Source organism: Dipodomys merriami, unplaced genomic scaffold (genome assembly GCF_024711535.1).
Source record: "Dipodomys merriami isolate MVZ:Mamm:240054 unplaced genomic scaffold, mDipMer1.0.p SCAF_78, whole genome shotgun sequence".
Taxonomy (NCBI): domain Eukaryota; kingdom Metazoa; phylum Chordata; class Mammalia; order Rodentia; family Heteromyidae; genus Dipodomys; species Dipodomys merriami.
Genome location: NW_027206379.1, coordinates 2534684 through 2556795, shown reverse-complemented (window position 1 = coordinate 2556795; position 22112 = coordinate 2534684). Strand labels below are relative to the sequence as shown.

The 22112-nt window shown below is 42.0% G+C and overlaps 1 protein-coding gene across 13 annotated transcripts in view; it reads right to left on the bottom strand.

Moving 5' to 3' along the window:
• Window positions 1-22112, bottom strand: part of Ppp6r3 (protein phosphatase 6 regulatory subunit 3) — a 115433-nt gene that overhangs the window by 33486 nt on the left and 59835 nt on the right. For all 13 annotated transcript variants that reach the window (XM_070009454.1, XM_070009456.1, XM_070009457.1 and 10 more), the window contains exons 6-14: window positions 19714-19779; window positions 17827-17939; window positions 14927-15040; window positions 12940-13069; window positions 9290-9442; window positions 7466-7615; window positions 6617-6681; window positions 5647-5762; window positions 3691-3776 (exon numbers count right to left, since the gene is read on the bottom strand). In XM_070009454.1, the coding sequence (XP_069865555.1) occupies window positions 3691-3776; window positions 5647-5762; window positions 6617-6681; window positions 7466-7615; window positions 9290-9442; window positions 12940-13069; window positions 14927-15040; window positions 17827-17939; window positions 19714-19779 (993 nt within the window). The remainder of the gene's footprint in view (window positions 1-3690; window positions 3777-5646; window positions 5763-6616; window positions 6682-7465; window positions 7616-9289; window positions 9443-12939; window positions 13070-14926; window positions 15041-17826; window positions 17940-19713; window positions 19780-22112) is intronic.

Genomic DNA, 22112 nt, shown 5'->3' with positions numbered 1-22112 from the left:
GTCCATGGGTGTGATTCTGATTCTATTCCATTTCTATCTGAAAGCTTAATAAAATGAGCTAAAAACATTACTTAAGCCATGGTGGACATGCTCATCAGAATCCTAAATTCACTGTCATTCAGATGTACAAAACAAATTCCAGATCTATGCTGAGGCAGCTCTACGAGGAAGTGCTATCTTTACTCTTTAGTAAAACCTCTGTCATCCTGTTTCTCTGCCCATCCGCACCTTCCCAGCCTTCCTTTCCTCTACCACTTGGCACCATGTCTATGAGCAGCCAGCTGTTGCAGGCTGCCCCTGCTCTCTGCTGTGTTAGTGCCAGCAGGGCTGCTTGGGAAGGCTCCTGCTGCTCTTCACTCCCATTCACCTCTAAGCTGCTCCCAAGTGAGTAGATATAGTGTACTTCCAAGACCTACATCAAACTATGTCACTTTTTCCAGAGCTTTCTTATTTCACTAAGATGAAGAACCAGTGTCCTCACTGTTGACTGCAAGGCTGTCGGTGCCGCCATGGGCTCACATCTTCCTCCCTTTCTCCTGGCTAGCTGACATAGCCATATTAGACCCGGCTTGGTACAGTGGTATATACTCCATGTGTCTACACTACTGCCTCATTGAACCACCAAGGGCTATCTACCCAAAATGCTCCCTGTCTCCCTCCTCTGCCCTTGTCACCTGAAACATGCACTTGTGCAGTGTGCCACTCATTTGTCTCTCCACCTTCACCAAGCCAGGGTTTTTGCCAATCCTCATTGGTACCACTATCCTTGTGTCTGGCACATAGACAATTAATGTCTTCAGAATTGATAAGTGTAAACTGCTCTTGCCAGGATGGATATATTTTAAGAACATACTTTAAAAAAAAAAAAGTCTTTTTCACCGAGTACCAATAGGTAACACCTTAATTCTAGCTACTCAGGAGGCTAAGATCTGAGGACTGTAGTTCAAAGCCAACTTGGGCAAGAAAATCCCAGCGACTGTTATCTACAATTAAACCATCAGAAAACCACAAGTAGAGCTATGTGCTTGCCTTGAGCAAAAAAGCTCAAGAACAGAACCTGAGTTCAATGCCCACAACTGAATCACCCCCTCCCTGGAGCCCATCAAAAAAAAAAAAAGAATTTTTTTTTGAGACGTTCTTTTGTCTCTATGTAATCTATAGTCGCCTCAAACATGTGATTTTTTCTGCCTCAGCCTCTCAAGCACTAGAATTACAGGTATGTACTGCCATGTCTGGCTTTAAGCAAAGTACACTGTTGATGTTACCGTGAAAAAGAAGCTTCTGAGGAATTACCTTCTTCTATAATAAAACTTCAGCTTTACAAACTGTTGGTAGAAAGAACAGAAACGGGTGACTGCACTACCTTGGGAGACCAAGGTGCATTGTAACTAAATTCTGGGCCCACTAGCTAGAAGCAGGAGCCAGCTCCAGTTACCACTGTGCTCACAGCTGTGTACAATCTAGGGCTATTGATGCAGCCCGTGATTTACTACCCCAGTACTTCTCTGCTACTCCACACCACTTCCAGCACTGTCAGTGATGGGGAAGAAGGACCACTGTTTTTTGTTTTTGGCCAGTCCTGGGGTTTGAACTCAGGGCCCTGGCATTGTCCTGAGCTGCTTTTACTCAAGGCTAGCACTCTACCACCTGAGCCACAGAGCCACTTCTGGCCTTTTCTATGTATGTGGTACTGAGGTACCCAGGGCTTCATGCATGATAGGCAAGCACTCTACCACTAAGCCAAATTCCCAACCATGGGCCATTGATTTTTATTTTTTGAAAAATTTTTTATTGTGATTAAGTAATTACATAATTTCACATTGATTTTTAACATGCACTTTTTCCAGTGGAGAAAAAAGCAGAGAACGAAACACACTCAGGTTTCCAGTTATTGCAAAATAGCTCCCATGATCTAACTTACCCAGGTTTGGAGGATTAGTCAAAACATACAAGTTTTGTATGTTGTTAAAGCACCAAGTTTATTCTATATAGAAACAGTTGTGTGTGAATCTACCATGTACATATTTTGGCATTATGGGGTCAAAATGCTTCATAGATCTGAGTATAACTGAAATGTTGCAGCAGAAGTGAGTACAGAGCTGGTACAGCTTGGCCTCTTCAGGTGGGCAGTCCTTGAGCTAGTAGCCAGGACAAGTAAGCATTCTGTGTATGAGTCAATGTACTCTTGCTCTGACAGGAAAAAAAAGCCATGCCAACATACCAACATATGAACTTAAGCTATGAATATACCTGAAATGAGCCATGCTAAACCTGCTAAGCCAACTGAGTAAAAGTTATTAAAAGTATAATTGGACATTTTTGCCTTTTAATTTTAAAAGTCAATCACAGGTTATTTATTAATTTCCCAAACAAAATCAGAATATTGCCAAGTAAGTATTCATTTATACATGAAAAGAAAAAAAAAATCGTAAAGGAGACCAAGTTGCCAGCATTTTAAACATGCAATTAATATAGGAGCCTCCAAGATTAATGGATATATCTCAAGAGAGGGAAGAGGACAGTTTCAAGCTACAAAACTCAGATTAGATGATATTCTGGCTAAGTAATCTAGCTTAAATTATTTTAACCAAGTTGAAAAGAACCGTATATAATATCTAATTACTCATCCCAACAACTCAGCCTTTCTTGATGACCTGGCACTGTTGACACAAATGTCAGCTTCTTTGTTGGCCTGTGTGAACAGTGGGATCTTTATACTTATTTTAACTACAGGGCTCTATTTTAACAGCAACAAAAAAGCCCCTTTTATAGTCTTGTCTATGTCCAAATTCTGACCCCTCACACCACTGCCTTTGGGAAAAGCAAACTCCCAGGGGTCTAGGAAGGCTATTAAGGGTGACACCAAATGGTCTACTGACTGATGTGTAATTTGCAGCCTGCTTCTCTCGTTCATTTCATCTGGTGCTCTGAGCAGAGATGGCCATAAGATAACTGATGTTAACAACTAAGGTATTAATATATATGAGAAGTCCAATACCAGAACTAGTGAATGTCTAATAATTAAACACCAGACAACCCTACTAAATTATAGCCACCACCATGACTGTAATTGCTATATGCTTATTAAGATAAAATGCTTTTCTCATTTAAAAAAGTAAAAACAAACCAATACTTACCTTAAAACTTAATGCATTAAAAAAAATACATTCCAAAGTCTAATATAATTCTTCAAAAATTATCAATGCCATTATTCCCTGGCTCTTTAGGATTTAATAGCTGAAATTTCAAAGTCATCTACAACCCCTTTCATGCTGGGAATTATAAAAGGAGAGTAAACTCAACTCAGTGATATTAGAAATTCTCCAGAGGGATATCTAGAACTAATAAGTCCTGGGGTTGTCCGAGGTCTAAGCTGGTGCTAAACACTGCAGAAGGAGGCCGAGGCTGCTGAGGTACTGAGGAAGCAGCAGACAGGAATGCAAATGGATGTGGGACAGGCACAGTGGAAACTAGTGGCCTTTTCGTACCACTCCCAGGCAGGTGACCAGGAGCTGACTGGATAAACCAGTAAGCACAGGATGAACAGTGACCGCTTCCGAGGCAGTGATGCTAGCGTATCCTTGGCCTATACCCACTGGCCAAGTGGAAAATCCTTCACGTGTTTCTGAATACATGGGCAAAGGCTAAGAAGTTTGAAAGAAGAAATAAAATGTAACCTGTAAAACCTACTAGATCTACCGTGTTCCTCTTGTTCGTCTCTCCTAAGGAGCTCGTGCAGAATGTCTCCCATCGCTCCCTGACTTCATCGGGAAGATCTTTAGAGTGAGAAGAGGAGAAAAGCATTATCACCACAGTGGCCCATGAGGACAGATGCCGAGTGTCCTACCTCATCCATCCATGGTAGGCAAAGGAGCCCCATTAACCAAGAAGCTGGCAATGACCAGCCCAGTGCTGCCAGAGGAGGGTGTCAGAAAACCTTGGACAGGCCCAGACCAGGGCCAGCCACGCCCTGCCTGACTGGGCCAGAAGCCATAATTTACCAAGCCTCTAACAATGTATCATTAGAAAATAAACGTGGGAATGTCTTGGCACCAAGGTCAAATTTAGGAAATACTGTGAATTCAGCTCCTGAGGTTTTGGAAGATACTCCTATGGGCACCTGGCCAGTCAGTGTCCCATGAAACTCTGGTTTCCCAAACTGCTCTAAGACTCCAAACTGCAGGGCTCCTGAGCCCTGAAGATACACATGAAATAGTAAAATAGTACCTGCTAGAGAAAACTAGTTTCCTGAGATAAAACTATGGCTGTAATTTTGGAGAGTTAACTACTGTAAGATTTTTATCTGACATTTGAGCTTAAATACCTACACGTGGAAATGTTCACGCAACCAGACTGATCCCACTCACTTACAAGTAACTACCATGAAGCAAAGACTGATCTGACCATCTTAATCGTATCACACAGCCATTTCTCCTCAATAAGAAAATGAGGATCACTGGGTATTTTTGTGCAGGCCTGTAACCCAGGATTAAGAGTAGAAGAACTGTGGTTCCAGGGTAACCTGGGCAAAAAATTAGCAAGACCCTCCACTCCCCCTTCAATCATCTAAACTAACAAGCTGAGCATGGTGGTAGGCACCGCTAGTCCCAACTACACAGATGGCATAGGCAGGAGAATCATGATCGGAGGCCAGACTAGGAAGGGAAAAACCAAGATGTACCTGAAAAGTAACTAAAACCAAAAGGCATGCTCAAATGGAGTGGATGCCTGGCCCTGAGTTGCACTAGAAAAAGTGAGAAGGGGGCCGGGTGCTGGTGACTCACGCCTGTAATCCTAGCTACTCAGGAGGCTGAGATCTGAGGATCGCGGTTCAAAGCCAGCCCGGGCAGGAGAGACTGTGAGACTCCTATCTCCAATAAATCACCAGAAAACCAGAAGTGGCGCTGTAGCTCAAGTGGTAGAGCGCTCGCCTTGAGCTGAAGAGCTGAGGGACAACGCCCAGGCCCAGAGTTCAAGCCCCACAACCGACAAAAAAAAAAAAAAGAAAAAGTGAGAAGGTGGGGGAGGGGGAGAGGGAGAGGGAGAGGGAGAGAGGGAAGGGAGGAAGGGAAGGGAAGAAGGAAGGAAGGAGGGAAGGAGAAGGAAGAGGAAGAGAAGAGAAAGAGAGAAAGAGAAAGAGAAAGAAAGAAAGAGAAAGAGAAAACAAGCAAGAAAGCAAGCAAGCAAGCAGAAACAATTTTACTTGGTTCTATAGTGGCTCTTCTACTGCCAGCATGCAAATAGTGCAAGATCAAAATAATTGTAGCAAGCAATGATCTTACAGGCTTTCCTATGCAAGCTGGCGTCAAACCACAACCCTCAGATCTCAGTCTCTTAAGTAGCTAGGATTACAGGCATGAGCCACTGGTACCTGGCAAGCAATGTTCTTTAACAATAACAACAGGTAACTCTAGTATGCTGAAGCTGGCCAGTGTTTACTAAAAGGATACAGAAATCTGAAGAGATATGGCTAAGACTGTTCAAACATTCTCAAAACCAGCATTGAGACCTCTAGACCCTAGGAAAAATATAAAGAACTTCTACCAACAGTGACTGAGCATAATGCCAGTACCTGTACAGAAGTCTTAAACACATCCATCCCCTCATCAAAACACCCAAGTTATTAACATTGTTTGAACAACTCACCTTTGATAAGCTGCTGTACCAATGCGCTGTTGGGGCCCTTGTCAGTGCTGTGCACGATACAGTTGGCTATCCTAGTGAGATGACCCATGTACCCGTGCCGTCTGCCTCCCTCAGCCCTGGTAAGGAGAAAGGACAAATGTTCAGATTCCCAATGGGATGGATAGTTGGTAAATAGTGCCGATTTTAAAGCAACTGTTCTAAAATAGATGATGCCAGAATATCACTCAGCAGTAGAGCAAAAAGTCTGATTTGCTTAGAGATTATCTGGCAACCTCATTTAACAGGACACATTTACTTTAATGTCAAAAATTTATCATGAATTGTCAGTATTTTAAACATTCACTGATAACCTATGTTACTACTTTTCCTTTGTATCTTTTTGTTGTTGTTGTTGGTTGTAGGACTTGAACTCTGAACCTGGGCGCTGTCCCTGAGCTCTTCAGCTCAAGGTGAGCACTCTACCACTTAAGCCACAGCGCCACTTCCAGTTTTCTGGTGGTTAATAGGAGATAAGAGGCTCACAGACTTCCTGCCTAGGCTGGCGTTGAACCATGATCCTCAGAGCTCAGCCTCCAGAGTAGCTAGGATTACAGGGGTGAGCCACCAGTGCCCGGCTCCTTTTGTATCTTTTTATATAGACTGTAGTAAACAAGTGAGAATCTTGCTGACTTCCTAAAATATATCAGGTTTTAGTCAGAGATAATTATCTGCCAATGATATTTCTCAAATGAAGACCCAGCTGATCTTAAGAAATACCACTGGTGGGAAATTCTTAACCTGGCCAAGAAAAGAACAGCAGTGAACTTGCACTTGACATAAGACCACTCTGAATGAGAAACTTAGTTCTTCCTTTTCCCCATTCAAAGCCAAATCCTTCCAACTACAATCCCTCTTCACATTCAGACAAACTGCTCTGCCTGTTGACAAAGAACCAAGACATCAAACTCAATTTTTGTCAAAAATGACTTACTGTTTCTTCTCATTCATTTCCCAGGCTTCAAGTATTCGTTCTATTAATTGACATTTTTGAAAAAGCTGAGTAAGAAAAAAATGTATCAGTTAACATTTACGAAAATGTCAAAGCATCAGACTTTCAAGTGCAACAGAGCTCTAGTTCAACAGGGTAGTCCTGGGCAAATGTCTGAGCAGTATGTAGGTACAGAGACACCACAGAGACTGCAGTCAGGATTTGAGCCTTGCAGACCATCTACTGGGCACTCAACTCACCTAAGGCAACAAAATTAGAGCAGAATAAAGATTAAAAAACTCGGTAAAAGCTTAATTTCTAACCACTGACTTGGTGAAATCATCGTTTTTCCACAAAACAGATTTTTACTGAAAAGAGACCCCAATTCAGGTGTGGTGGCACCCACTGTTAATCCCAGTGGATGCACAGAATGACGGCTGCAGGGCAGCCAGGGACAGCTATACAGAGACATTCCCCATCTCAAAAACAGAGACTTCACACTGAGGAAAGACCATCGCTTCAAACTTTCAGTCGCGCACTCAGCATCAGAAATTAAATTCTAACATGCTATAGAACTGTTAAAATCATCTCTGGTAAATATCTGATGTTTCTTTAGGCTCCACAAGTTATACACATTTTCAAACAATTTTACCAAAAGAAGCAGGCCTTTCCAGGCATTTTCCCTACTTTTTTTTTTTTTTTGTAGTAACATTTCAGTTTTTTGTCTGGGGTTCGATTTCTAGAATCATTGGTTCAAAACACAATGAATCTACATAATAGTTAAATATTAGGACCCTGAAGTCTAATCTTCACTGTAAGCAGGAATGAGAAAAACAAGACAAATAAGCTCACGTGTTTCAACAAGAAGTTGTCACCAGCGGAATCCTGGTCACTAATTGTAGCATTTTCTGTGTTCTCAAAAGGACTAGCAAGAATCAGTGCAATACATATTTCCACTTGTGTATGCAAAAAATTATTCCACGTATACTTGAAGAACATGTCCTATAAAAGAAGAAGTCATTGCTCTGCTCAGTACTTCCATGTTCAAGTCATTTTCATGCTTTCCCAAAATGGTGACTTAAAAGTAAAAACCATTTGTTCTCAGCTCAACACAACTATCAAAGCAGGTAAAGTGTTTATTTAGGAAGCAGAGGTGTGACTCAAGTGGGAGAGTGCCAATGATGAACAAAAAAGCTGAGAGAGCCCAGACCCTGAGTTCAAGCCCTGGCATGCAGATGTGTGTGTATGTGCACATGCACAGGCACACACACACGCAATTTAAAATATGAAATAGTGGCTGGGAATGTGGCTTAGTGGTTGAGTGCTTGCTTAGCATGCATGAAGCCCTTGGTTTGATTCCTGAGTACCACATAAACAGAAAAGACCAGAAGTGGAGCTGTGGTTCAAGTGGTAAAGCACTAGCCTTGAGTAAGAGAAGCTCAGGGACAGTGCGTAGGCCCTGAGTTCAAGCCTCAGGACTGGCAAAAAATAAATAAAATATGAAACAGTTTGAAACACCACTTCATATTTGAATCTTTGAAAGAACATATGGTACCTCTTCATTCAACATGCCAGAATTTGCAGACTCTAATAGAAACCAATAAGAACCATTTAAAAGACAATTAAGTTTCTTAGAGAAAGGAAAAAATCTTTGTTTTCAAACTAATGCAAATACTAAGTTGAGTAAATATTCATTAATTTTCATTATATACTTCTAGATATAGGAAAATTTACCTTTTCCTCACAAATAGGCTTCCGATAAACTTTTCTTTCAATATTTAAACCATAAACCAAGTGAGTTTGAAAGAAGAAAAATAGGATCTAGCCAGGCGCTGGCGGCTCACGCCTGTAATCCTAGCTACTCAGGAGGCTGAGATCTGAGGATCGTGGTTCAAAGCCAGCCCTGGCAGGAAAGACCGTGAGACTCCTATCTCCAATAAACCACCAGAAAACCGGAAGTGGCGCGGTAGCTCAAGTAGTAGTGCGCTCGCCTTGAGCTGAAGAGCTGAGGGACAGCGCCCAGGCCCAGAGTTCAAGCCCCACGACCGACCAAAAAAAAAAAAAAAAAAAAAAAAAGGATCTAAAGGAGGCTAAAGCTAAGCCTCACTCAGGCCTCGCTCATTTTGACAAACCCCTGAGTGCAGAAGGCTCAGGGAAGGTCATACAACAAAGTGACATGTAACAGATGAAGCCATAGACAGTGGTAGGCAGCATCTGGACCCATTTGGTTGTGTCCCAGTCCTTTCCGCTTTCCTGCTATTCATTACCTAACTCCCAATCTTTGTGGCTGGGTGCTGCAGAGTTGTAAAGAGGAAATACTTTTCCCACTACTGTCAGAATTTGAACTTGGGTCTGCCACCAACAGGCATTAGTGCTGGAGATCATCCAACGCCTGCACCACTCTATCACACATAGAGAGCAGTAGTGGGCAGTCAGGTCAGACTGAGCTCATGGCTATTATCATGCCAGGATAGCAACAGTGAAGGACTTGCTCAGGACAAGCATCGGCTCATTTCTCAGTACACTGAACCATTCCTAAGCTTGGCTAGGATGACAGCACTAGAAAGTGTGCTCAGACTAAGAAAGTCATTTACACCTACTGCAAATTTGCAAGATTGTGCTACACATTCATGAAATATCAGAGGCAAATTAAATATCCAAAGAGGAAAATCTCACCAGTATAACTCCAATGCTGTTCAGCTCCATCAGGTCCCCGTTTATACTGCTGGTGTTGGTTTGAAGCAGGCTGGCTATCAACCGAATCACATTCAACCGGGTGTTCCCGACAGGAGGATCTAGTACACCCCATGTTGTCTTCATCACACTTTTCTGAGGAAGAAAAGGCATTCCAGTTGAATTCAGTTAAATGAGCACATGAGTAAAAGGTGTGAGTGTTGAGACACAGAACTAGCCACCCAGCTACAACGCTGCCGCGGCGGGCATGAAGAGATGATGAAACAACCGTGGAGCACACCCACAACTGAAGCAGACTCCCAACTGCCCTAGGAAAGCAAAAGGCTGCTCAAATCCATGAGCAGGCGGGGGCAGAGGTAAATAAAAATAAACAGAAACCCTACTTCAGCTTAAATTCTGACTAGAGGCCTAAGAAATGAAATGGAAGTACAAATGGTTCTAGGAAGCTGTCCTTTGTCATTGCCAAATTCATGTGCCTCTCCATCACATCCCATAACATAGCATAAACCCATCCCTGTCTGACAAGAAACTATCTATCTATCTATCTATCTATCTATCTATCTATCTATCTATCTATCTATCTATCTATCTATCTATCTATCTATCTATCTTTTTGGTTGGTCATGAGGCTTGAACTCTGGGCCTAGGCGTTGTCCCTCAGCTCTTTAGCTCAAGGCAAGTGCTCTACCACTTTGAGCCACAGTACCACTTTTGTTTTTTTGGTGGTTTATTGGAGATAAGAGTTTCATGAACTTTCCTGCCCTGGCTGGCTTTGAACCATGATCTTCAGATCTCAGCCTCTTAAGTAGCTAGGATTATAGGAGTGAGCCACAGGCCCAGCCAGGAAACTTTCTATCATTTGAAATCACAAAAGACAGAAGCAGAACATTGCAGATTTCAGCAGTCTGATAGGAAAGAGAAACACATTACAACATACTTGTTGGGTTGCTCTTCCTGAAGGTTCATCTACACCAGCCTCACATACTTTCCGGTTCCCCTTCTCTTGAGATCCAAGTTTTACTTCCTACTAAGTTCTGTGGGAACTAGGCACTGGTGGCTCACACTTGTAATCCTAGCTACTCAAGAGGATAAAGGTCTGAGGAACATGGTTTGAAGCCAGCCCAGACAGGAAAGTCTGTGGGACATTTATCTCCAATTAACCACTTTAAAAAAAAGAAAGAAAAAGCCAGTAGAGCTGTGGCTCAAGTGGTAGAGTAATAACCTCGAGCAAAAGAAACTCATGGACAGTGACTCAGCCTTGAGTTCAGGCCCCAGAACTAGCACAAAAAAAAAAAAAAAAGAAGAAGAAGAAGAAGAAGGTGAAAGCTTTGATAACCTAGACACGGGCATGCTCCAAATAGTATGTCTAATATAAAAGCAAGAAGTAGCATACTGCATTTCCATCCCTACAGCGCATAGGGAGAAGGAAAATTCTCACAGACAGACTCTTCCACCTGAGCCCGCCTTCTGCTCATCTGAATCCCTGTATCATGAGACAGTGTGGAGGATGGGGGGCACCGTTCATACACTGCTAAACCCTGTGCACAGTTCTATTGTGCAGACCCCTCCACTGAAAAACATCACCCAGAATCATGTAACTAAAACTTCAATCTATTCCTTCTCAATGAGAAAGCGAAATTGCAAAGATCAGACCCTGAGAGATTAACTTTACCATAAAGATCTAAAAAGAGAAATGGGAGCTGGGTGTTGGTGGGTCACACCTGTAATCCTAGCTACTTAGGAGGCTGAGATCTGAGGAACAGTTCAAAGCCAGTCTGGGGGAAAATTTGAGACTCTTATCTTAACCATCAGAAAACCAGAAGTGGAGCTGTGGCTCAAAGTGGTAGAGTACTAGCCTTGAGCAAAAGAGCTCGAGGACAGTGTACATTCTCTGAGTTCAAACCCCACAGCTGACTTAAAAAAGGGAGGGAAGGAGGGAGGGGATGTAGTGGTACACATCTGTCAACCTAGCTAGGTGAAGAAGTAAAAAATTGTGGCCCATGGGCTGGGAAGGTGGCTCAGTGGTAGAGCACTCGTCTTGCATGCTCAAGGCCCTGGGTTCAATTCCTCAGCACCACATAGCAAAAAGAAAAAAGCCGGAAGTGGCGCTGTGGCTCAAGTGGTAGAGTGCTAGCCTTGAGCTGAAGAGCTGAGGGACAGCGCCCAGGCCCAGAGTTCAGGCCCCATGACCGGACCCAAAAAAAAAAAAAAAAAAAAAAAAATTGTGGCCCAGGCCATCCTAAGGAAAGACACGAGACTCTATCTGGAAAGTATTTAAAGCAAAAACAAATGGAAGAGGGCCCAAAGTTCAAATCCCAGTACCAAAAAAAGACAAGACAAAACAAAACAAAAAAATGAAGGAAAAAGCTGGACATGATAGCTCACAGGGCCCAAGTCAGCCAAGCAACCACCTCAACCAACAGCCAGATACCGCCTCAACCAACAGCCAGACACTATCCTCAACCAACAGCTCAGTTTGCAGCAGTATGTACCAGTCTCACAGGAGGCTGAGATCAAGATGTCAGTTCTAGGCCAGCTTGGGCAAAGAAGAGTTCAGGAGACTCCATCTCAACAGAAGAAGGTGGTGAATTGTAGAAATGCAGAAGTATAGAAGATCACTGCCCAAGTATATACAGGCCTAAGCAAAAAGTGAGACCCTATCTCCAAAACATGGGAGAAACAGCTGGGGATGTGGCTTAGTGGTAGACTGCTTGCCTAGCATACATGAAGCCCTGGGTTTGATTCCCCAGTACACCACATAAACAGAAAAAGCTGGAAGTGGCGCTGTGGCTCAAGTGGTAGAGCGCTACCTTTGAGCAAGAGAAGCTCAGGGACAGTGATCAGGCCATGTTCAAGCACCAGGACTGGAAAAAAATTTAAAAAAAAAGAGAGAGAGAGAGAGAGAGAGAGAGAGAGAGAGAGAGAGAGAGAAAGAAAGAAAGGGATGGAGGAATGGCTCCAGAAGAAGAACACCTGCCTAACAGGTGGGAGGTCCTGACTTTAAACTCTAGTACCACACATACACACCCCAAACCAAGCTACAAAAAGCAGCTTATTTTCCTGGCATATCAGTGCAAAAGAACTTATAAGAAAAAGTTTAAGAAAAACAAAAGTTTGAGTTTCCTAAGCTGGTTTTTTGATTAACTCTAATTTAGCCTCATTCATTTATTTTGACAATATGTACAGATAAAAGCCAATAAAAATCTAGCTCAACCTAAGCACTGGTGGCTCACACCTGTTAATGCTAGCTACTCAGAAAGATGAGATCAAAGAATTGTGATTCAAAGCTAGCCTGGTCACAAAAAACGGAGAGACTCATCTCCAATCAGGCAAAAAGGAATTAGAAAAGGAGGCATGGCTCAAGTGGGAGGCTGCCTGTTATGAGTCAAATTGAGAGGCCCTGAATTCAAAGCCCCAAACGAGTTCCAAAAACAAAACAAAAAACCTAACAGCAACAACAGCAGCAACAAAAAGCAACTAATTAAAAACTATCAAAGACAAGGGTGAACCTCTGAACACACTGGCACATATTGATCATAGCCAGTTCTGTTACTCCAAGACTCCCCTGTTTAAATACACATACAATACCAATCAAACGCCTGCTAGCCAACAGGCTTCGGACAGCTCCTTACCTTGGGTGGCTCAAGTAGGAGTTCATGAAAAGATCCAAGTCTTCCTCTAATGGCTTCTAGAACACTCTTGTTAACCGAACAAGCTGAATGACTCATGCCTGGTGGGCAGATCTCTATATGGCCTTCAAATCTGGAAACAAAGTAAGGTAATCTAAGTCATTACAATATTTGAATAATCATCTGTCACGTTCCATATCCACTATGTAGGCACATACTTAATCATTATGTAGTTATACAATGGCTACATCAACATTTCTGTCTGCAGAGAGAATGGATAAAAGGAGACTAGAATCAATATCAGAGAATTCACACGGGAAAGAAGCCGTACAATTGCTAAGCATGTGGCAAAGCCTTTCACTGTTCTTCCCATCTTCACCAACAGGCGAATTCACACCGGAGAGAAGCCCTACAAACGCAAAGCAAAGCTGTTAAATGCTCTGCATATCTCCACCAACATCAGAGAATTCATATGGGAGAGAAACTTTGTAAAGGTAAATAATGTGGCAGACTATTTACTCAAAGTTGAGTCCTCAATGTCAGAAGATTCATACTGGTGAGAAATCTTACAAACATGAAGGATATACAAAACCAACTGTTCTTTACATCTTAAAGTCAGATGGTCTATACTGGATTATTATTACATTATATTACATTCTCAACACCAGAGAATTCATACTGGAGAAACACCCTTGTAGATGCACAGAATGTGACACACACCCTCACATTTGCTTAAACCTTTCTTGCTCAATACAAAGAGTTTGTACTGGAGAAAAGCCCTACAAATGCCAAAAATGTAGCAACTCCTTTTTAGCAAATCTTGTTCCTTATTCAGCACCAGAGAATTCACAATGGATAGAAACCTCATTCACATGGTGACTCAAAGGAACTTCATCCAATATATGTACTCAAAGAGCAAAATACTCATACATACTGGAAAATACATTCGAAGTATAGGGTACAGCAAAGCCTTTTATTACTTCTTTGTGTGTGTTATCGGGGTTTGAACTCAGGGCCTTGTTCTTGCCAGGTGGGTTCACTATCACTTGAGCCATGTTCCATACTCCTTTTGCTTTTATTTTTCAAATAAAGTCTCACATTTACATGTGGCCAGTACAAAACTCAATTCACCTATTTACACTACCCTCAGAAGGAAAGCGTCAAACTGGAGTTATGAAGTTCAAATTAAAAAGCACACCTTGAAATCATGTGCTGAGTATCATGGTTTAAAGCCAGCTTGGGCAGGGTTTTAAAAGGAGCTGTGGGGGCTGGGATGTAGCTCAGTGGCAAAGCGCTTGCCTAGCAAGTGCAATGTCCTGGGTTCCATCCCCAGTACCAAAAAAGAAAAGACAAAAAAAAATAAAATAAAATAAAAGGAGCTGTGGTTCACATGGTTGAATACAGAATCTCAGGGACAATGCCCCCCCGAAAAAAGAAGAGGAAGAAGGAAGAAGAGGGCGAAAGAAGAAACAAAACAAAATGACCTCCACCCTTTATTCTTGAGATTCAGACATTTTATGAAAATAAAGCTAAAATTTGAATCTAATTTTAAAAAATTTTTAAGGGCTGGGAAGGTGGCTCAGTGGTAGAGCGCTTGCCTTGCATGCCTGAGGCCCTGGGTTCGATTCCTTAGTACCACATAAGCAAAAAGAAAAAACCTGGAAGTGGCGCTGTGGCTCAAGTGGTAGAGTGCTAGCCTTGAGCTGAAGAGCTGAAGGACAGCACCCAGGCCCAGAGTTCAGGCACCACGACCGGACCAAAAAAAAAAAAAAAAAAAATTTTTTTAAATGCATGCTTTCTCGAACTATCCACATAAGCCTTACAGTACCACCTGACATTTTTAGGCCAGAGAAAGAACTGGAAGAGGTTTGAAGCATAAATAGCAGAATAATTGAGTACCACTAGGTTCAGAAATTTGGGTATTTACATACTTAACTGTTAGGTCTGAAAGGAAAACCATATGGATTTTTAAGATAAAATGAAAGCTTACGTTGGTCTCCGAGTCTCAAGTAAAGTCAGTAAAATCTGGATTGCACTGACAATGGCAGATTCATTTTTCTCCTTGTGGAAAATATTTGATAGAAGCTGCTCTATAATTTCTTGCCTAGGGAAACAAACAAACAAAAAAGACTGCTCAGATAACACATGTTCCTTCCTAACTTACATCCTTTCAGCGTAACAACTGGGGCTCGCAGTCCAAGGTTTGGCCATGGTGAAAGCTGAGGTTGATAAAGACTTAGACCCTTTCACTCCCGCAGAGGGAAGTGTTCACAAAGGCAAAATAGAAGCTATAATATACCAGTGTGGAGGCACTAGCATGGTGTCTAAAGATCTAAAACAGACTAAAAAGACAAGTTAAAAGAACCAGCACTTAAATTTCATGTGAGACCTCTAGCCAAAATGTCTATGGAATAAGCAGTAGGGTGAAACTGAGAGCTGGGAAATGGACACTTTTCCAGCAGTAACTTATCTACCTCCCCCAGGAGGTCCTGTATGAGTCTATAATCTCCTTAACCAACAGTGAACTCCCTTGAGTCATTTCATGGATAAGTGAAATTGGAAGTCAGCCATCTGAAAGGCTCCCTGCTCCCCCTCAAGGAGAAAAATGAGATACTAAACAGCAAAACCTGACCAGCATTCAACAGCACAGTAACTGGGTCATATTCTGAGTCTTATTTAAATACAACCCTATTATCAAACACAGACATGGTCTCCAATCAAGTAGAGCCCATCAGGTTGGATAAAATATTCACTTTTCTACTAAAACAACAATTAAAAAAAGCCCAGGAGATATTAGATGAGCAGCAATAAACTGGTGATACAAGCTACTTATGAATTGAAGCCATTTGTATATGCCAGTACCAAGGTTTGAACTCAGGACTTCACACTAGCTCCACCTACTGGCATGGCTAGTGTGCTACCACTTAAGCCATATCTCCAGCCCAGCTTTTTGTGATTGTAAAGATGTGGAGTCTTGAGAACTTCTCTGACCAGGCAGGCCTTGAAGATCCTCAGATCTCAGCCTCCTGAATTTACAGGATTTACAGCTGTGAGTCACCGGTACCCAGGTTCCATCTACATTCTTTGTTCATGTCTTTGGGACAATAGCTCATTCTGGTTTTTCTTTTCTCTGTGTGGCTATGGGGAAGACTCACTTCTGTAAAATGGGCTCAAACGGAATAAAACCTAACAGGTTCTGAGCTCCTTAGTATCCAGAAAAGAAGATAAGAGTATCGAATCCTAAAACTACTTACCACTACTAGACTCCACTACTCCATGAACTCAGTTCACTGCAAAGTCTTCCTTTGGTACTAACTTACACTTAGTTTTACATAGGTGGTGCTTGTGTATACAGTATTGCCCAATCTGTGGACTAATTATACAGGCATTACATATGACTATATATTGATCAAATATGTAAAGTTGTAACTATGGTTAATAAAGTCTTCTAAAATCATTGAAAACTGTCACCGTATTCGCTTTATCAGCAGACACTGGCAAGAGACATAAGGGCTTGAACCTCATTCTTGAAAGGACCGTTTCACTATTATGATGAAGTCCTCCCCATTGCTAAATTCAACAGAGTAATTCTGTACGTCATGGCATCAAGGTATTGATGACCCATGTATTTATTAGAAGAAATGTACTCTAATGTTTAATGACATCAATGAGCATATTCTTATCTTCATTTCAGAAGGGGACTTATGGCTTCACCTTTAGGAGCGAGTGTATATATATACATGTCCCCTGGGGGCTCGCTGGATGGAGCACTTTGGTGGCATGAAGAACTCAAGAGTTTTTATACTGTTATGTAGGTCTGATTCTGCAATGGCCACCAACCAACACCCAGAGTATACATCACCTAATTTGACACATTCTGAATTTCAAGCTTTGAAGATAAATATAGCTTTTTATTATGTATCCACTGCAGTAAAAGCCACATGATATTGCTGATATTCTATATTTTTAATCCAATTAAATGGTAGTTTTTCTACAAAGTTCAACCTAATTAATATCATAACTGGTATTCACATGTGAGGAATCTTGTTTATGCTATACCACCAAGAATTACTGAAATGGAAGATAAAATGTTACTTTAGCAGCTGGTAATCTCTTGTAGCCAAACTACATAGTAGTTTGCAGGAAATCTTTAATTTGCAGGAAATCACATACGGCAGTGGTTCAACAAAGGAAATTACAGGTAGTAAGCCAAAATAAGCAAAAGAGCCTCAGTATATATAGGAGGGCTCAAGTAGGAAAAAAAAAATCATAAAAAAAGAAAATCTTACTGAAGCAAGACTGCTGTTTGTGCGTAGTGACACCCACATGGTCTCCTTCCAAACCTTACCCAACGTGAGGGAATGTCGGGGGTTTCTATATTAAAATAAATAGCTATTCAGATGGAGGCACAACATATGCCATGTTGACAGTGAACACTCAACCTGGAAATGTGCGACTCTGGGAGAAAAGTAGCCCACCTGAGCCCATCCCCTCAACATAGGGTAACTGTTCAGCTGCAAAGATACAGCAAACCCAGAAGATCTGAAGCACTTGCCAGCTCAAATGGATCCAATTCATAGGTCATCGCCCCTTGGAGGTGGGGACCAGTTTGGGATGTGACTATCAAATCTTAGAATAGCTCTGTAAAATCCTATTTTGTGAATATCTGAGAAGTTCAAAGTCCAATGTACAAGTCACTTGCTCACCCTCTTCCCCTTCAGTGCCCACTATGAGTCACAAATCCTGTGAGCAGCAGGTCTCTGCCTTTGACCCCTAGCCACCCACAGTGTTCCAGGACACAATGCCCACACCAACATGGAACTTACCAGTCAGTTACAATGCAACACACCAAACAGCATCAATGAAAGAAAGAACTGATTTTAAACATACTTTTCTAGAGTGGCAAGCAGGGGGTCTGGTTCTGTACTGTTCTGAACTTGTAACATCTGGTCTCTGCTCAGGCGAACAATTTCACAAAGTGACTGTGAAGCATTTGAATGTCGCTAAAGGAAAAAGGAACAATTTTAGAGTAACACTTGTTAGAAGTTAACCTCATAATGCAAAGTGCATGGGGGATTGCTAAGAAATGATACAAGTTAACACTGTCCATGGTCATCAGGGAACAAGTGAGTCAAAGAGAGGCATGAGCCTCCCACTCTGTCAGACCAAGGGCTGCATATGACAACTCTGTACTACATACAGCACAGTTGTAAAGATGAGATCAAAGCTCCAACACACAGCTGTGTGTGGAGATGCAATGAGTCAGAAATATAGTATAGTCTGGTGGAGTGGAATCCCCAAAGCCTCACCTCTGACACACTATATTGTGTTAATGTGGAACAGAGTGCAAAGTGTTCCTAATAAAGACACAATTCTACTCCAGTAGCAGGAACCCACACCTACCAACTTTAATACTGCCTCAGTGAGTATTAGCTTGTGTGTGTGCACACATGTGTGTGTAGTGTGTGGGTGTCTTTTTAAAGACAGGTATGCTATCTTGATAGCAATCAAGTTCTGAATAATACAAACCTAATCGAGAATGAGCCTTGTTCACAGAAATTACTCCCTGTACATGGGGCAGGCTCCACTTAGGGATGGCTCTCCAAAGCCTGCACTGGCCACACATAGGGAAACAGTGCTATTGGAACTACAGCAAGAAGGCTAGGCATCCAAGAAGCTTGGGAGCTCCTTCTAGACCAGGCTTCTCCCATAGCACTCATAGGAAGAGCACCAACTCTGGCAACAATAGCAGATGTTACAAGGGAACACTTCCTGCTCTGTCTCAAACGGAGCAATGAGGAAGTGATGGCCTCCTTTGAAAATCGGCTTTAGATTTTACTCTAGGCACTAAGTTTTTGAAAAGAGTAGACAGAGTAGAAGGGGTTAAATCCTCCCCACAAAAAATACATTTTTGAAGAATGAACATTGCTAGCTATCCTCTTCCTTGTCCTGCTCAAACCTGGTACCTGCTATCCAACTTAAACTTCAATCTAGAAGCATAAGGGGAGGCACTTAAGCCCAACAATAGTCACACTCTGACACCCTTAAATCAACTCATTTATGGACATGAGGCCTAAGTATGTAGTACGGCAACGTTTGTCAATAATAGTTAGCTACTGGAAATCTCAAGTGGCTTGACTTGATACCTGAAGTGGTAACAACTACAGACTGAGAGACAAATAATGCCTCTCAGCACAGGGCTCAATATATAAACTCAAGCTTCAATACCACCATTCCTAAAGGTGAGGACCAAGAAGGACAACAGCTAAGTCACCACAGGGGCTTTGTGGTGACCAGGAGCCTGTTGTGCTGCCCACAAAGCTTATGCAGATGTGGCCACTTCACATGTAATAAAGATACATATGTAAAAGAAATACAACTGTGTACAGAGAAAATCTGTGACAAAGGTAGGCTCAGCGTGAAATACTGGCTCTGGGAAGGAGATACTGCTGTCCTGCCACCTCACATTTCTAGAAATCTGGGTGTAAGGAAAATGTAGTATTGTTTGAGAAACTACCAACTGAAGAACAGTAGTTTTCTCTTAGCACCTCTATATCTGTTCAGGTACGTTCTGTGCCCAAATAAAAAGTTAAAAGAAAATCCAGGGGTTGGGGGGAAGATGGGAAGGGATGGGAAGGCGAAACAAAGGAGGAGGCTACAATGCTTGATAAGAAATGTACACATTATCTTGCCCATGTAATTGTAACCCCTCTGTACAGTATCTTCACAATAAAAAATAAAATAAAATCCAACTTAGAATCATACAAGAGAACTTACATCTTCTTCTTGCGATGGATGAACTATTTCCACAAGCCTCTGGATAATTTTCTCCTCATTTAACCACTGTAAAACACATTGTAGAAGTAATCATAGTAATGAGTGGCTCTTGTTCAAGCCCCAATGAAGATTAACATACTTGGAAATATCCATCACACTTAAGTAGAATGTTACAGGTTTCTCTGGACTTTGAACACTACAGAAAATTGAAAGTCCCCCAAGGAAAACACCAATGAATATATTATCAGTGACTAAGAGAATCAACAACTCCCCAAATTCCAGTGCCCACACACCAAAATTCTACTTATTCAGTTCCTTAGCCATGAGGAAACTCCCAGGTAGTCAGACCTGGAAAGAGTCTATACTATGGCTTCCGGGGGTGGGGCTGTAAGGAGGGCAGAAGGCCCCCCTTTTCTCTAAGAGAATGCCATCTGAGCTCAAAAGAATTAAGAGCTGTACTTAAGAATCAAGCCTCTGATCTGGCACCACTGGCTCACGCCTATAATCCTAGTTAATCAGGAAGCTGAGATCTGAAGATTGTGGTTTAAAGCCAGCCTATGCAGACTCTTAGCTCCAATAAACAACCAAAACAAAGCCTGAAGTGGACCTGAGGCTCAAGTGGTAGAGCACCAGCCTTGAACAAAAGAAGCTCAGGGACAGCACTCAGGCCCTAAGTTCAAGACCCAGGGCTGGCACAGAAAAACAAAAACAAAAACAAAAACAAAACCCTCTAGGTCTATCAAACACAGGATGAATAAAAAAAGACACTTAGATTTTACAACTATATAAAGAGCTACTGTCATGACCACAGCAATCTTTTTTTAACCTTTGTTGAAACAGGGTGAATAAAAACACGATAGGGAAGCTGGGCGCCGGTGTCTTACTCCTGTAATCCCAGCTACTCAGGAGGCTGAGATCTGAGGATCACAGTTCAAATCTAGCTCAGGCAGGAAAGTCTGTGAGACGCTTATCTCCAATGAATCACCACAAAATGGTAAGTGGCGCTGTGGCTCAAAATAGTAGTGTGCTAGCTTTGAGCAAAACCTCTCAAGGTCAGCGCCCAGGCCCTGAGGGTCAAGCCCTATGACCGACAAAAAAGACGGATAATAAGGAAAAAACCAGCTGGCTTAATATTAGTTCTGCAAAGAACTTTCAACCCATAAATAGCTGACTAAAATAGAAACAAAAATGTACAACCCCATGCTTGATGCCTATGGATCATGCCCTTCTATTTAGGAGAATGAGATTTAGAGGATCGCGGTTTGAACAAGGAAAGAAAAGTCCTTGAGACGCTACTTCCAGCAAAAAGGCTGGAAAGCATGGCTCAAATGTTAGCACAAGACTAACAAGTGTGAGGCCCTGAGTTTGAACCATTAAAAAAAAAAATCATGCTGTTCAGTATGTGGAATATGAACCATGTAAATCATTGGCAGGGAAGGGAAGGTGAGATGAGGGGAAAGTGAAGGAATGAGTGACCTTGTCCAAAAAAAGAAATGCACTCATTACCTGAGTCATGAGAAATGGTAACCCATTTGTGTAATACCTTAATAATAATAAAATAGTATTAAAAAAATTAAGTGAAAGTCAAGTGCCAGTGACTCACATCTGTAATTCTAGCTACTCAGGAGGCTGAGATCTGAGGATCATGGTTCGAAGCCAACCTGGGCAGAAAAGTCTGTGAGACTCTTCTCTCCAATAAGCCAGAAGTGGTGCTGTGGCTCAAGAGGGTAGAGTACTAGCCTTGAGCAAAAACAGGCTCAGGGACAACGCCCAGGCCTTGAGTTCAAGTCCCAGGAACATTAAAAAAAAAAAAAAAAAACAGTAACAAAATTAAGTACCCCTCCAAAACAAAACAAACATCAAAAAAGATTGAGGGGAGGAGGAGGGGAAAATCAACTTGCTAAAGGCAAGACCCCCAAGGTGGTCTGCCTTTTTAAGGGAAATAATTAAAAGGAAAATGTGCAAATAAAAATTACCAAGTAGATATCACAAAGGGAATGGACCAACTTTATATATTTTCAAATATCCCAGAGTTCTTTTTTTTTTTTTTGGTCTGGTCATGGGGCCTGAACTCTGGGCCTGGGTGCTGTCCCTCAGCTCGTCAGCTCAAGGCTAGCGCTCTACCACTGAGCCACCTTTCCAGCCCCAGAATTCTTAAATGTGGAATTTGATTCAATAAGTCCTTTAAAGATGTTTTTAAAAAACCCGCAAATGACGGGGTCACACTTTGAGCAGACAGATGATAAATGCCCATGCATAAGGAAGGGAGCTCCTGATACCACGGGAGAAGCTAAGAAACTGCCTTGCCCACAGTATTCACAAGCACTATGTTCTAAGCCCAGTTCTGGACTAGCCTTCAAATCAAGTAAGACTGCTAAAGATTTCAAATAACCTTCCTC